Source organism: Artibeus jamaicensis, unplaced genomic scaffold, assembly GCF_021234435.1.
Source record: "Artibeus jamaicensis isolate MK-2021 breed Jamaican fruit bat unplaced genomic scaffold, CSHL_Jam_final contig_525, whole genome shotgun sequence".
Taxonomy (NCBI): Eukaryota; Metazoa; Chordata; class Mammalia; order Chiroptera; family Phyllostomidae; genus Artibeus; species Artibeus jamaicensis.
In genome coordinates this window covers 539,655-552,083 of record NW_026521874.1, presented here as the reverse complement: position 1 = coordinate 552,083, position 12,429 = coordinate 539,655, and the positions used below count along the sequence as shown (strand labels likewise).

The 12,429-nt window shown below is 55.9% G+C and overlaps 1 protein-coding gene across 19 annotated transcripts in view; it reads left to right on the top strand.

Moving 5' to 3' along the window:
* The window catches only part of EP400 (E1A binding protein p400), an 80,608-nt gene that overhangs the window by 3,347 nt on the left and 64,832 nt on the right, over positions 1-12,429 (top strand). For 12 of the 19 annotated variants that reach the window (XM_037160950.2, XM_037160957.2, XM_037160962.2 and 9 more), the window contains exons 2-3: positions 7,370-8,703; positions 10,145-10,255. In XM_037160950.2, coding sequence (XP_037016845.2) covers positions 7,405-8,703; positions 10,145-10,255 — 1,410 coding nt within the window. In that variant the 5' untranslated portion in view covers positions 7,370-7,404. Of the gene's footprint in view, positions 1-851; positions 957-7,369; positions 8,704-10,144; positions 10,256-12,429 lie in introns of all 19 variants that reach the window. The other 7 variants (XM_037160961.2, XM_037160959.2, XM_037160963.2 and 4 more) reach the window with 2 other exon arrangements.

The following is a 12,429-nucleotide window of genomic DNA, read 5'->3' as shown; positions in this document are numbered from 1 at the left end:
GGGGTCGCAGCTCCGTCACGTGGTGTCTGCAGAAGCACTTCTTCAGTTGTCCGCCGGGGGTTCGGCGTCTCGGGCTGTTAAACTCAGGGGACCCTGGTGACATCAAGTCTGGGCTCACCTGTTGCACTTCGGCACCCGCCAGGCCAGCTCCCTGCAGCGACAAGAGTGAGTCCTAGACGGCTGTAAACTGGTTAACCTGGCTTTTCTGATTTTGAGTTGACGCATTTTAGGAGCCAGTTTAGGGACTTCACACCCAGGTGGGAGCAGCATGGACACCTTGTCAGTACATGGGACTTCTGTTTCAGCCCTTTATTCATTGAGCTTCTGGTGTTACCACGTAATATAGAAAATATTTTTTCCTGTAATATTTTACTGTGAAAATTTCAAAGGTACACAGAGGTTGAAAGAAAAAAAACTTTAGAGGGAGGGTCGGGGAGGGAGAAAGAGAGGGAGAGAAACATCGATTGGTGGCCTCTCGCACTCCCCCCGACTGGGGACTGAGCCGGCAACCCAGGCATGTGCCCTGACTGGGAATCGAACTGGTGACCTCTCACCGAGCAGGGGCTGCCGGTCACTTCCAGTGTTTCGCACGTGCAGCCGACGCCACGGCGACTGCGCTCCGTGTTGTCGTGTTGGCACGTCCCAGGGGCCGTCCGGGCTGTTCAGGGTGCAGTCTGCAGGGTGCAGTCTGCAGGGTGCAGTCTGCTGGGTGGGGCCGAGGGTTACCAGCTGTGTGCTGTCCAGCTTTTGAATTTTTGTCAAGTCTAGTAGATGAGAAATGTTATTTCAGCTAAGTTTTATTTTTTATTTTTTTATCCTCACCTGAGAACATTTTTTTCCATTGCTTTTAGAGAAAGAGGAGGGGGGTGAGAGAGAGAGAAACATCGATGGGACAGGAACATCGGCTGGTTGCCTTCTCACATGCACCCTGACCGGGGATCGAACGTGCAACCTGGGTATGTGCCCTGACAGGAATCAAACCTGTGATCTTTTGGTCTATGGGATGACGCTCTAACCAACTGAGCCACACCAGCCAGGGCTCAGCTAAGTTTTAATTTGCATTTCTTGTACTATCAGGGATGAATTTACTAGTTAATATGCTACAAAAATTCAGTGTCAAGTCTTGTGCTGGAGTTCCTGGTTTTACCGCCCTTTGTTGCAGGAAGTCCCGTCTCATATACACAGGCTGGGAGTGGGCGGCGTCAGACACCGAGTCTGTTCCTGGTGAGCAGCCTTGCACAGGGCGCTCGGGTGATGGGGTGGGGTGCCCCCGAGGCCAGGTCTGGTTCTGGTTTATGCAGCTGGACGTATCTGTGAGGGTCTCCCGTGTCCATGGTGGGGGCACGGGGCCTGCTCGGGGCTCTCTGACCCAGCTGCTGTGTGTGCTTTGGACAAGGGACTTCCTCCTTCCCGAAACGGCTTTTCGTTGTGGCTCAGCACCGCTCCCTGGGGACAGCAGCACGAGGCCTTGTCTGTGGCCTGGGGTGGCATTGTGACTGGTGGGGACCGCTGTGGGCAGGGCAGCCTGGAGCGTCTGAGCAGCTCCCGCTTCTTGTTGCCGGGCAGGAGGTGGCCAGACTTGGATTTTCCTGATGAACAAAGCTGACAACTTGAGATTTTGTATGACGTCGTCTGATTTAAAAATACTGACTGAAATAAGCCAGACAACACACGGTGTCTTAAGTCTGAAGTTAGCCAGGGCACCCATGGCTGCCAGCCGCTCCCTTCAGGGCGACATGGGGACAGTCCAGCCCACACGGCGCCTTTGGCCTCTGAGCCCTGTGCTCTCTGTCTCTTCAGCCTGGGGCGCTGACACACCCGTCCCCGCATGCTCACCGAGTGTGTCTGGAGGGCTAGGCGCTGTGCTGGCATCGCTCGCTGAGCACACATGGCCCTCCTGTGACAGCGCACAGCCATGCTCCGCAGGACATTCCTTTTAGTGCATGTAAAGACATTCAGTGACAGATTACATGCATGTTGTTTGACACACACGAACATGTATGCACACGTGCTGCACACATGTTCGGCCTCGCTCGACACACGTGCGGGCACATGTGGGTCTCCTCATTCTTCTCAGTGGCGCCTCCTGTGGGTGGCCCTGCCAGACTCCACTGGACCCCCTGCAGGAGCGTGTCCGTGGCGTCCACGGTGTCTCATGTTACCAATATTGCGGTGTCCGTCCTTGGACACGTGCACATGTTCTTGGATGGATCCCTGGAGGGGAGGCCCCCGATCAGTGCACATTAGGACAGCGACAGGTGATGCCAGGCTGCGCCCCAGAAGGCGCCGTGGGCTTCACTTGCTTCCATGTGGGGCGGCCCCACGCGCCCAGCTGGACCGAGCCCCGTGGTGCCTGTCGACCTCTGTTTCAGGTCTCGTCCTTGCCGGGGCTGAGCACTTTTGATGTTCTCCATCTGTGTTTCCCGCAGAACTGCCTGCTTACGTCCTCTTTTCTCGCGTGGTGGTCTGACTCTTGATTTGTGAGAATTCTTGTCATATTAAGGATGGGTAACCTTTTGTAGTTATGTGCTTCAAATAATTTTTGTCAGTCTCTGACTTTGTTGTTGTAATATTCTTTTTTTATAAAAGATTTTATTTATTTTTAGAGAGGGCAAGGGAATGAGGAGAGGGAAAGAAACATCCATGTTTGGTTGCCTCTTGTGCGCCCCCTACTGGGGACCTGGCCTGCAACCCAGGCCTGTGCCCTGACAGGGAATCGAAGCCGTGATCCTTTGGTTTGCAGGCCGGCACTCAGTCCACTGAGCTGCACCAGCCAGGAGAGCTGTAGGGGTGGCAGGGAGGCCAGGACAGAGGTGTAAGCAGGGCATTTGTTTCTTAGGGATCATAACTGGGGTCTGTGGGGTGGGCTAGGTGGAAGTGCGGAGTCCCCTCGGTGACGTATCGCTCTCTTCGTGTGCCGTTTAGCCAGGTGCACCTCAGATGACAGGTGCACCCCAGATGCCGCGTCAGTGGCTCCCAGCCAGCGGGCGTTGTGCCCACAGTGCGCCCCCACAGTTGGCTCGCTGTGGCGCTGCTTACTTGGGCCTCGTCTCCGTGCTCCCTGTGCAGCAGCTCCTCCACATGACGTGCTTTCTTTGACGCGTCAACGAGACCCTGTAGGAACCTCACTCTCGTTAACGTCAGTCAGCCTGCGGTAGAGCCTGTTTCAAGTCATTTTGGTTCAAGTCACAGAGGCGATCGCTAGTGTTCAGTGAGAACTTCCCGTGTTACCAGAGCAGGAGGGAGTCAGCGTGGTTGCTCACCGCCAAGGCGGGGCCTGTGCGCACGCCAGCTGCAGGGCTGGGAAATGCACACCTCTGTGGCTTCTGGCAGGAGAGCCAGGAGCAGTTGGCCGCCAGCACTGCACTGTGGAACTCGCCAATTAAGGACAAGTTTGGGAAGCATAGAAAGGTAAGAGAAAAGTCAGAGCGTGCCCTGTCGCATGTTACGTGTCACATTTTTTGCATGGGTGTATCGAGTCGTTGATGTTCATCGCAGGGCACGCCACCTTTCTTGGTGTAAAGTTTCTGTGAGCTGGGTTCCTGGTCAGAGGCATGAATGTGCTGTAAGACCCGGCCAAACTGCGTCCTGGGATTTCCACCGGAAGACGCAGCTGCACGCTCTTCGTAGCCCCTCCCCCACCCTGTGCCCTCCCCCCTGAATTTGTGTGCACGTTGTCCGAGCCCCGTCCCCTGCCCTTCACCTCTCACTTTCCGTGCAGCCCGGTGGTCTTTATCTGCAGAACTAACTACCCAAAGTGCCCAGACCCACCAGAGGCCAGATCTGTGGGGGGGATGTAAGGGCAGAGCGGGAAGGGGGAGCTGGTGTGGGGTAGACCTGAGCCGCCTGCTCCGTCGAAGGGGAAGAAGGGGAGGAGCAGGTCTCCAGTGCCTTCCTCCCCACGCGTGGGCCTGCCCTGAGAATAGGGCCCAGGGGGCTATTTATTTACTTACTTGTTTGTCTATTTTTCTTGTTTTTAAAGACCTTATTTATTTACTTTTAGAGAGAGGGGAAAGGAGAGAGATGGAGAGGAAGTGAAACATCAATGTATGGTTGCCTCTAGCACACCTGGTACTGGGGACTGGACCGAAACGCGTCAGGCGTGTGCCCTGACTGGGAACCCAAGCAGCGGTGTTTTGGTTCCCAGGCCGGCGCTCAGTCCGTTGAACTACACCAGCCAGAAACCAGGGGATTCTTTCTTACTTAGAGTGGTTTTCCTAGCACCCAGACATGGGTGCTCTTTGCTGATATCGTCCTCAGAGCAGCTGCAGGCGCAGGTGCTGAGCCGGGTCTGTGCCATCCCGGGCACTGGTGGGGAACCCCAGAACCCACTGCTTCTCCAAAGAGGTGAGGTGGGGTTCACGCAGAGCGGAGTTCACACTTCTGTGTACGGTTCTGGTGATTCGGACGACCGCCCTGTGGTGACCAGCATCACACATCAAGTCTAGAAACAGTTCCTCACCCCTAGATCCCCTCTTGCCTCTCTCGAGTGAGCTGCACCCCACCCGCTGCCCGCAGGCTCTGTCTAATCTCCACCCCCGTGGCTGTGCCTGTCGTGTTAGTGACCCGCAGGGCGCTGCGCCGGAGGCAGGCTCTGCCCTGGTGTGCTGTGTGCCTCCTGGTGCGGGCGTGTCAGCAGCATTGCCCCTGTGTGGCTGTCCAGCAGCGGTTTTGGTTTCCATTTTCGCAGAGTGGTGGCGGTGTGGTGGGGTTGGTGCCCTGCTTTCCGCACTTACTAATTCATCTGAAATATCTCTGCTCTTCGTTACATAGTATCCATCTAGAACCTAATCTTCGGGGCTTTCTGGTTACATTTGTTACTTGTACTGTATTATTCTTCAGTGACTGTTTTTATGCACAGTTAAAAAAAATAGGTAGGTGAGTGTCCTTACGAGAGATTTCCAGAGGGGGCAGAGGAGAGGGGGTGCCCTGGTGGGCACATGGCAGGCCCTGAGCCCTGGCTGTCTCTGCTCTGCCTCCCACGCCAGCCGGGGTGTCCTGTCCGCCACTCGGCCCAGTGCATTGGGGAGAGTTGTACACGGTGAGGCTGGGTGGTGTCCTCTAAGCTGGTGAAGTGGGTGTTTTTGTCTTTTGTCCTTAATTTATTTTTCTTTCAATTTCTTTCTGTGCTTTTGGTATTCCTAGTAAAAACTTTCTGTTACAGTCACTTCAGGTGTTCTTCCCAACATATTTGGGTTGTGATTTTTTTTTTTATTAAATTTTTAAATTTATCTTTAGAGGGGAAGGGAAGGAGAGAGAGAGAGAGAGAGAGAGAGAGAGAGAAATATCAATGTATGGTTGCCTCTTGTGAGTCCCCTGATGGGAACTGGCCTGCAACCCAGGCATGTGCCCTGACTGGGAATCGAACCGTGGTTGCTTGGTTCCCAGGCCCGCGCTCAATCCACTGAGCTACACCAGCCAGGGCCATATTTGGGTTGTGATTTTGATCACTTTTGAGTTTTAAACATTTTTAAGTTATGTCTTCAAGTCCATCTTTTCAGATAAGACTTTACCGTTTAAGTTTGTAGGCAAGTTTGGACATGTTTAGGGTGGTATGGCCATAGACCTATTGAAGTTCTGGAAGCAGAGCTTCATTCAGAGCTTTAGTAAGTATTTATTTTTGTGTTTTTTATGTCTTTCTGCTTTGAGTTCTTTTCATTTAGTATAAAGCTCGGAATGTTGGCTTAAACAAATGCATTTATTTTGGTGAATGATTTGTGGGAAGAACTCAAAAGTTTCTTAATGTGTCGATCAGTGATCATAAGACGCTTCCCCAGAACCCCCCCCCCACCCAGTTACATGAGTTACTGTGTCCGAGAGTCCCTCTCTGCTCCTGACCCTGGGGCGGCCCCGGTGGTCTGCTGCGTTCCACTCCCACACTGACTCCCATCCAGTTCTTGGAAGAGATGGGGACGGAGACCGTTGTTAAGTGCCTCGGGGTGCCTGAGGGTGCCCACATGCCTCGCCCACCCCAGTGCCACTGCCTGGCTGGGCTCTCTGCTTAGAGGGCAGCGGCGGCAGAGGGCCTGACGGCACCCGCCGTTCCTTGCTGCGGTCCTGACTCTGCCGCCGACTGGAGACGGCCGTCAGAGCAAACCTGCTCCTCTGAGGGTCCTGTGTGCGCCAACCCTCCCTACTCCTCAGCCCTGACTCATGCAACTGTCACCCATGGCTTCTGATTCCAGGCACGTGTGCATTGCACCAGGGGTCCAGGACAGCAGGGCCACTCACACCCACGCGTGTGTCGCCTCTGCGGGTTCTGCGATTCCTGGCGTGGGCGTCCCCCCGGCGCGCTGTCTCTGGGAAGCGGCAGTGCCTTGGACAGGAGATGGCGCTGCCGTCGGTCTCAGGGAGGCGGTGAAGCAACACCATCAGCGGGCAGCTGGTGTGTCTGTTAATACTGAGGGTTTAAAATGGTGGGGGGACATTTTTCAGCCTGTGACCCAGCACAGCGGGGAAAGACGGCCTGAGGGGCTGTGGTCATCCTGTTTTCCAGTGGACACCTGGACTCTAGCCACATCTGTCTTGGGAACGTGGTCCCCACTCGGCTCAGAGTAGGCCCCTTGCTGCCGTCCTCTGATGGCTCCTGTCCTGAAGGCCGAGCAGTCCCGTCCACCCCCCACCCTCTCTCCAGCCCTGTGAACTGAGCAGGCTGGGGCCGGGAGCCCCTCGGAAGCTGCCGCACCGGTTCTCGGAGTTCCAGGACATGGTGGTCTCTCTGGCCATTCCCTTTCCCCTGGGAGAGTTTCGTTGTTGGCAGTCCCCTCCGTACGCACCTGTGACAGGCTGGGCTCTTTCCGAAGAGCACAGGGTGTGACATCCTGGGGGCCGTGTGTGCTTTCGGTTAACAGTGCAGCCGTGAGGTAGCTCAGGCACTCGTGGGAACTGCTGTCTGGCGACAAGGGGTTGCTTGTGCAGTCTGTCCCTGCACGGGGAGAGACAGGCACACAGTCTACAGCACGTGGGAACTCAGAAAGACCTCCATGCAGGGAGAAGTGTCCCCGAAGACCACACGCTGGTCACGAGTGCCAGACCGAAGTCACATCCTGCTTGGCCTTGAGCGGCGATGCTTATTACCTTCCCAGGTAGCTGGTTAGCTTCCCACACCTCCTGCCAGGCCGTGCTTTGGCCCTGGGCACAGCAGAGCCCAGCAGGGCCTGTCTCTCGTGTGTGCGAAGGAGGCCGACCACGGGCGGTGTGGCCGAGCACGCAGCTCGATGCGGATCGGTGAGGCTGTCCTCTGCACCGCTGCCGGGGGGACGGATTGTCCCGTGTCTCCTCCAGTGCTGCCAAGTGGTGCTCGCAAGAAGGGGTGATCAGATGCTTGTGTCTGCCTTTAAGTAACTTGATTTTAACTTTGATTTTTCAGGAGAACATTAAGTTGGATAAAAAAGGGGGGCGATAATGCACCACGGCGGTGGCCCTCCGAATGTCCAGCACCAGCTGCAGAGGTCCCGGGCCTTCGCCAGCAGTGAAGAAGAGCAGCAGGCCCACCCAAACCCACCCCCATCCCCTGCCGCGCCCTTCGCGCCCTCGGCCAGCCCGTCTGCACCTCAGTCACCCGGGTACCAGGTTCAGCAGCTCATGAGCAGGAGCCCTGCGGCTGGGCCGAACGTGAACCTCACCCTGCAGAATGTGGGGCCGGTGGTGGCAGGGAACCCCCCGCTCACACTGGCCCCACTGCCGCTCCCCAGCCCCACCTCTCCGGGCTTCCAGTTTAGTGCCCAGCCAAGGCGCTTTGAGCACGGATCACCATCCTACATCCAGGTCACCTCACCACTGTCCCAGCAGGTGCAGACCCAGAGCCCCACCCAGCCCAGCCCCGGGCCGGGGCCGGGCCTGCAGAGCGTTCGGGCGGGCACCCCCGGGCCCGGCCTGGGCCTCTGCAGCAGCAGCCCCACCGGAGGCTTCGTGGACGCCAGCGTCCTGGTGAGGCAGATCAGCCTGAGCCCGTCCGCGGGCGGGCACTTCGTGTTCCAGGAGGGCTCAGGCCTCGCCCCGGTGGCCCAGGGAGCGCCCGTCTCGCTGCAGCACGCGGGGGCTCCCATCGCAGCGCGAGAACGGAGACTGTCCCAGCCCCATGCACAGCCCGGGGGCACTGTGCACCACCTGGGACCCCAGAGCCCTGCAGCCTCGGGTGGGGCTGGCTTGCCGCCCCTGGCCAGCCCCAGCCATATCACCACAGCCAGCCTGCCGCCCCAGATCAGCAGCATCATCCAGGGGCAGCTGGTCCAGCAGCAGCAGCAGGGGCTGCAGGGGCCGCCACTCACCCGACCTCTGCTGCCCGGGGTCGGGGGGGCAGCAGCGTTCGGGATGACATCCCCACCGCCCCCCAGCAGCCCTTCCAGGACTGTAGTGCCCCCCGGCCTCTCCAGCCTGCCCCTCCCATGCACGGGCAACAGGAAGGTGCCCAGGAAGCTGGAGGAGATCCCCCCGGCCTCCCCAGAGCTGGCCCAGATGCGGAAGCAGTGCCTGGACTCTCACCACCGGGAGATGGAGGCGCTGCGGGAGGCCTTCAAGGAGTACCTGATCGAGCTCTTCTTCCTGCAACACCTGCAGGGGAACATGATGGACTTCCTGGCTTTCAGGAAGAAGCACTACGCCCCTTTACAAGCTTATCTTAGGCAGAATGATCTGGACCTGGAGGAGGAAGAGGAGGAAGAAGAGGAAGAGGAAGAAAAGTCTGAGGTCATCAACGATGAGGTGAGGACAGCAGTGTCTTAACAAGAGGGCTGCCCTGCGCGGGGAGTCGAGGCAGCTGCGCGCACAGGCGAGTCTGCGAGCCCCGGTGCTCCTCACGCCCAGGAAGGCCTTTTGCTGTTTCCTTCCTGGGAGGGAGGGAGGAGCCGCTGCAGTAGTTGGGGGCAGGTGCCCGCGCAGGTGCCTTCCCTGAGGGCAAGGGCTCTGCCCCGGTGGAGAGGCGGCCTCCGGCTGCAGCCGGCCGGGGTCTGCGGGGGGGCGCCCTGGCGGCCCCGACTCCCCCGGCCCACGCCTTCGGCCTGGTTCTCCGTCCGGTTTGCACATTTTACTTACGTAGGTCCACCCATTGCAGCTCCACGAATGTAGTTTTAAAACAAAAGGTTTAAACGCAAGTCAGTATAGATATTGACAGTGTCTTCATGATCAAAATACAGGTACAGCAAAAACTGAGGACTTGTAGATGTAGTCTTAGATTTGAGATTATTTTTTAAACTCACACTTGGACAAATAGCTGTGAGTGATATTTAAGGTGGAATCTTTTTTAAATAGTGAAATTTTGGGGTGCCTGGAATGGGTGCGTAATAAATGCCCGAACCGAGGTTTCTCGACACCAGTGTGACTCCGGCCCGTGGCTGCGCACTGCCTGAGGAGGAGCTGGTCCCAGCAGAGCGAGAGGGACGTGGGCTGTCGTGCCCTGTACGTGCGCCTCTTTGTCGTGTGGTGTGCACTCCGTTGGTGCGGCTGACTTTGTTTTAGGAGGTGGCCGAAATGACTGACATCTGTCACTCTTTTCCTGCAAAGAAATCAGCCTTCGGTGAACAGAAACTGGTCTCTTTGCTCAGCCGTCCTCATTGATATTCACGGACGTGTCTGTGTGGCTGTGCCATTTTGTGTTTTTTTTAACGCCCTTTCCAGGACGGACCATTTTTATTTTCTCCAGGGTCACGTGATTATTTTGAGGCTTTCCCCTCTGAAATAGTGTAACTGAGTTCCTTTCATGTTTGTGCACTGGTGGTGTCTGTAGACTCAGTCCCTGTATCTGTGCTCGTGAAGAACAGCGAGTCCCGTCTACAACTTCCCGTTGGAGCAGACCTTCTCCAGGCCGACGACCTCCACAGAGGCTGTGCAGGCCGCCTGGGCGGTGGTCCAGCCCGTGGTCCTGAGACTGCCTGCCGTCCCCACTGCTATAGTGTGAGGTTGTGCAGTCTGAGGGTATTGCACCTGTGCCTGAAATTAGAGTTCCTGCAAGATTTGCAGTTGAGTGAGGTGGTTATGTTATGAATCTGCCTTGAACGAGTCCATCGTCCCTTCATGGGGTCTGATGCAAACATGTTCCGTTTTTAAACATCAAACATCAGGGAGGCGTCAGCAGTAAAATGCTAACAAGATTTTGAGCAGTCTTAAAAATCACGTTGCCTTTTTTTCTCAAAATATTTCCTCTCAGGTAAAGGTTGTGACAGGAAAGGATGGGCAGACTGGTACTCCCGTTGCTATAGCAACCCAGCTTCCGCCAAATGTTTCTGCTGCTTTTTCATCCCAGCAGCAACCATTTCAGGTACTTGTCAATGGTTCTCAAATGTAGCCTCATCCCAAGCTTTCCCTTCATCCAGGTATTTTATCCTTCAATTACTATCTGCTCCTAGCATTTTTTTCCAGAGCCCATTCCTTATTTTTAAAAATAAAAAAGTCGTCCTGCTGCGTATAGAACTGTCCAGTTAAGTTGCATGAGTGAACAGCAGCCCAGAGCTAACACACCACTCCTGTGCGGACCTGTGCCGCAGCCGTAGCTTTAGTGTGCATGTCGTCCAGTCCTCGTGGCCCTGCCCGCTGTGCGCCAGGACGCTGCGTGTGCTATGTTCCATGTGGGTTCTTCTGTGTCTGCTCCCTGCTCCTGAGAACAGTGCAAGACAGAAACAGGAAGAGAAGGGTTAAAGCAGATGGTCACTTGATGTTTTCTGTGGCTGAAGACACACCGTTGTGACACCTCTGAAATCGTCGGGGCCCCAGGCTCCTGCGTGGATGTTAGCGAGCGCAGACTGGTTTTTTTTACGTGTTTAGAAAGCAAGTCACCCACTGTCCCATTAATAATACCAAAGGCCTAAAAAAGCATATAGCCCGATTCTAGTAGTTTTGGAGTAGATTGTGCTGGGTTCTGAACACAGTTTCATCTTGTGATAAGTTTTTAAGAATTTTATATTTTTAACATTTTTAAATAAGTTTTTAATTTTTCACTATAGTTGACACACTAGTTTCAGGTGCGTAACATAGCAATTAGACATTTATATAACTTATAAAGTGACTAACTTGGTAAGTCCAGCACTCACCTCATATACCATACATAGTTATTACAATGTTATTTTTACTTTTAAATTTGACACAGTTTCATACCTGTGTAAAAGCTGCAGTAATTGTACAAAGAGCTCCCCTTGCCTCCCTTACCCAAGTGTCCCCGTTGCTAACTTTCTGCCGTTTGCATCACCTTCATCCTCTCTGTCGTGTACACACACACACACACACACACACACACACACACCCGCCCCCTGAGCTGCTGGAGAGGACGTGGTGCGCACTTTTACCCCGAGATGCTCCGCGGGGCCGCGGCGCGGCGTCCGTGGTCGGGAGGGTTTGGTGCGAGGCAGTTCAGTGACTCGGCTGCGACTCGGCAGCTGTTGCCTCTGTTGCAGACGCGTCCTCTGTGCTTTCTCCTGCAGTTGGGGTCCCCATCTTCCTCCATCGGGGCCGGCTCCCCAGTCTCTCAGGGCCTTCCTGTGTGTGAGGGGTCCCGGCCAGTCACTGCCAGCGTGCGCCGTGACGTGGGCTTGTCTGACATGGCCTCGTGTCTGGTGTGGCGGTGCCTTTTTGAGAGATTCCCCAGGAGGGACGCTGGGGCCGGCTTGGGGCCATGTGAGGAGGCCGTGACGCCGGCGTGTCCCGTCACTGGGCCACGTGGCTTTTCAGTGGAAGGTCATTCTTTTTCTTTGGGTAAATGATAAGATAAATTGGGGAAGATACTTTGAGGCCACATACAAGCATCTAGTGTCTGTTAAACTTTCAGCCATCGTCATCCGATCTTGTTGGAGACTGCAGGGTGGGTGTTCTGACTCCGTGGAGCCTTTCACACCTGTCAGTTGGCATTCGGCTGTGATGGCGCGCTTTCTCTTCAGTTTACGTATTTGTGTGTGGATTCTTACTTCCATTAGTGGTTATAACAGGCCGCTAACCCTGTTTATTCTCTCGTTCACCTGCGCTTACCCGGCAGCATTGACTCTTTCTGGCTGGGAGTCCTGGCGTCCTGATAGGCACGGAGAGTGGAGTGACCGCGGGGGCAGAGGAGCTCTGTCGTCCCCTGAGCGCTCCCTCCTGTGCCTCGGGAGTGCGGCCGGGTCTCGCCCTCCCCTGCCCTCCGTCTGCACCTCTGCGGTTCTGCCTTCTCCGGGACGAGGTGCAACGGAACTGTTCCGGCGTTGCCTCCCATTCTGCCCGCCGGCTGTTTGCACAGCGCACCAGGGAGACTCCGTGCGCCTGCATGCGCCAGCGGACTGTTTCGGTCTTGCCCAGGGCTGCTCCTGGGTCCTGTCGCCTTGGAAGGACAGTCGGGTTGCCTCCAGCTTTCGCCACGTAGGGGTGAAGTTGCAGCGAGTGCCCACACAGGTTTTCGTGCGGACGCAGGCCTGAACTTCATCTGGCGGATGCCGGGGGATAGGCTGCTGCGCTGTGTCGTGGAGGAGC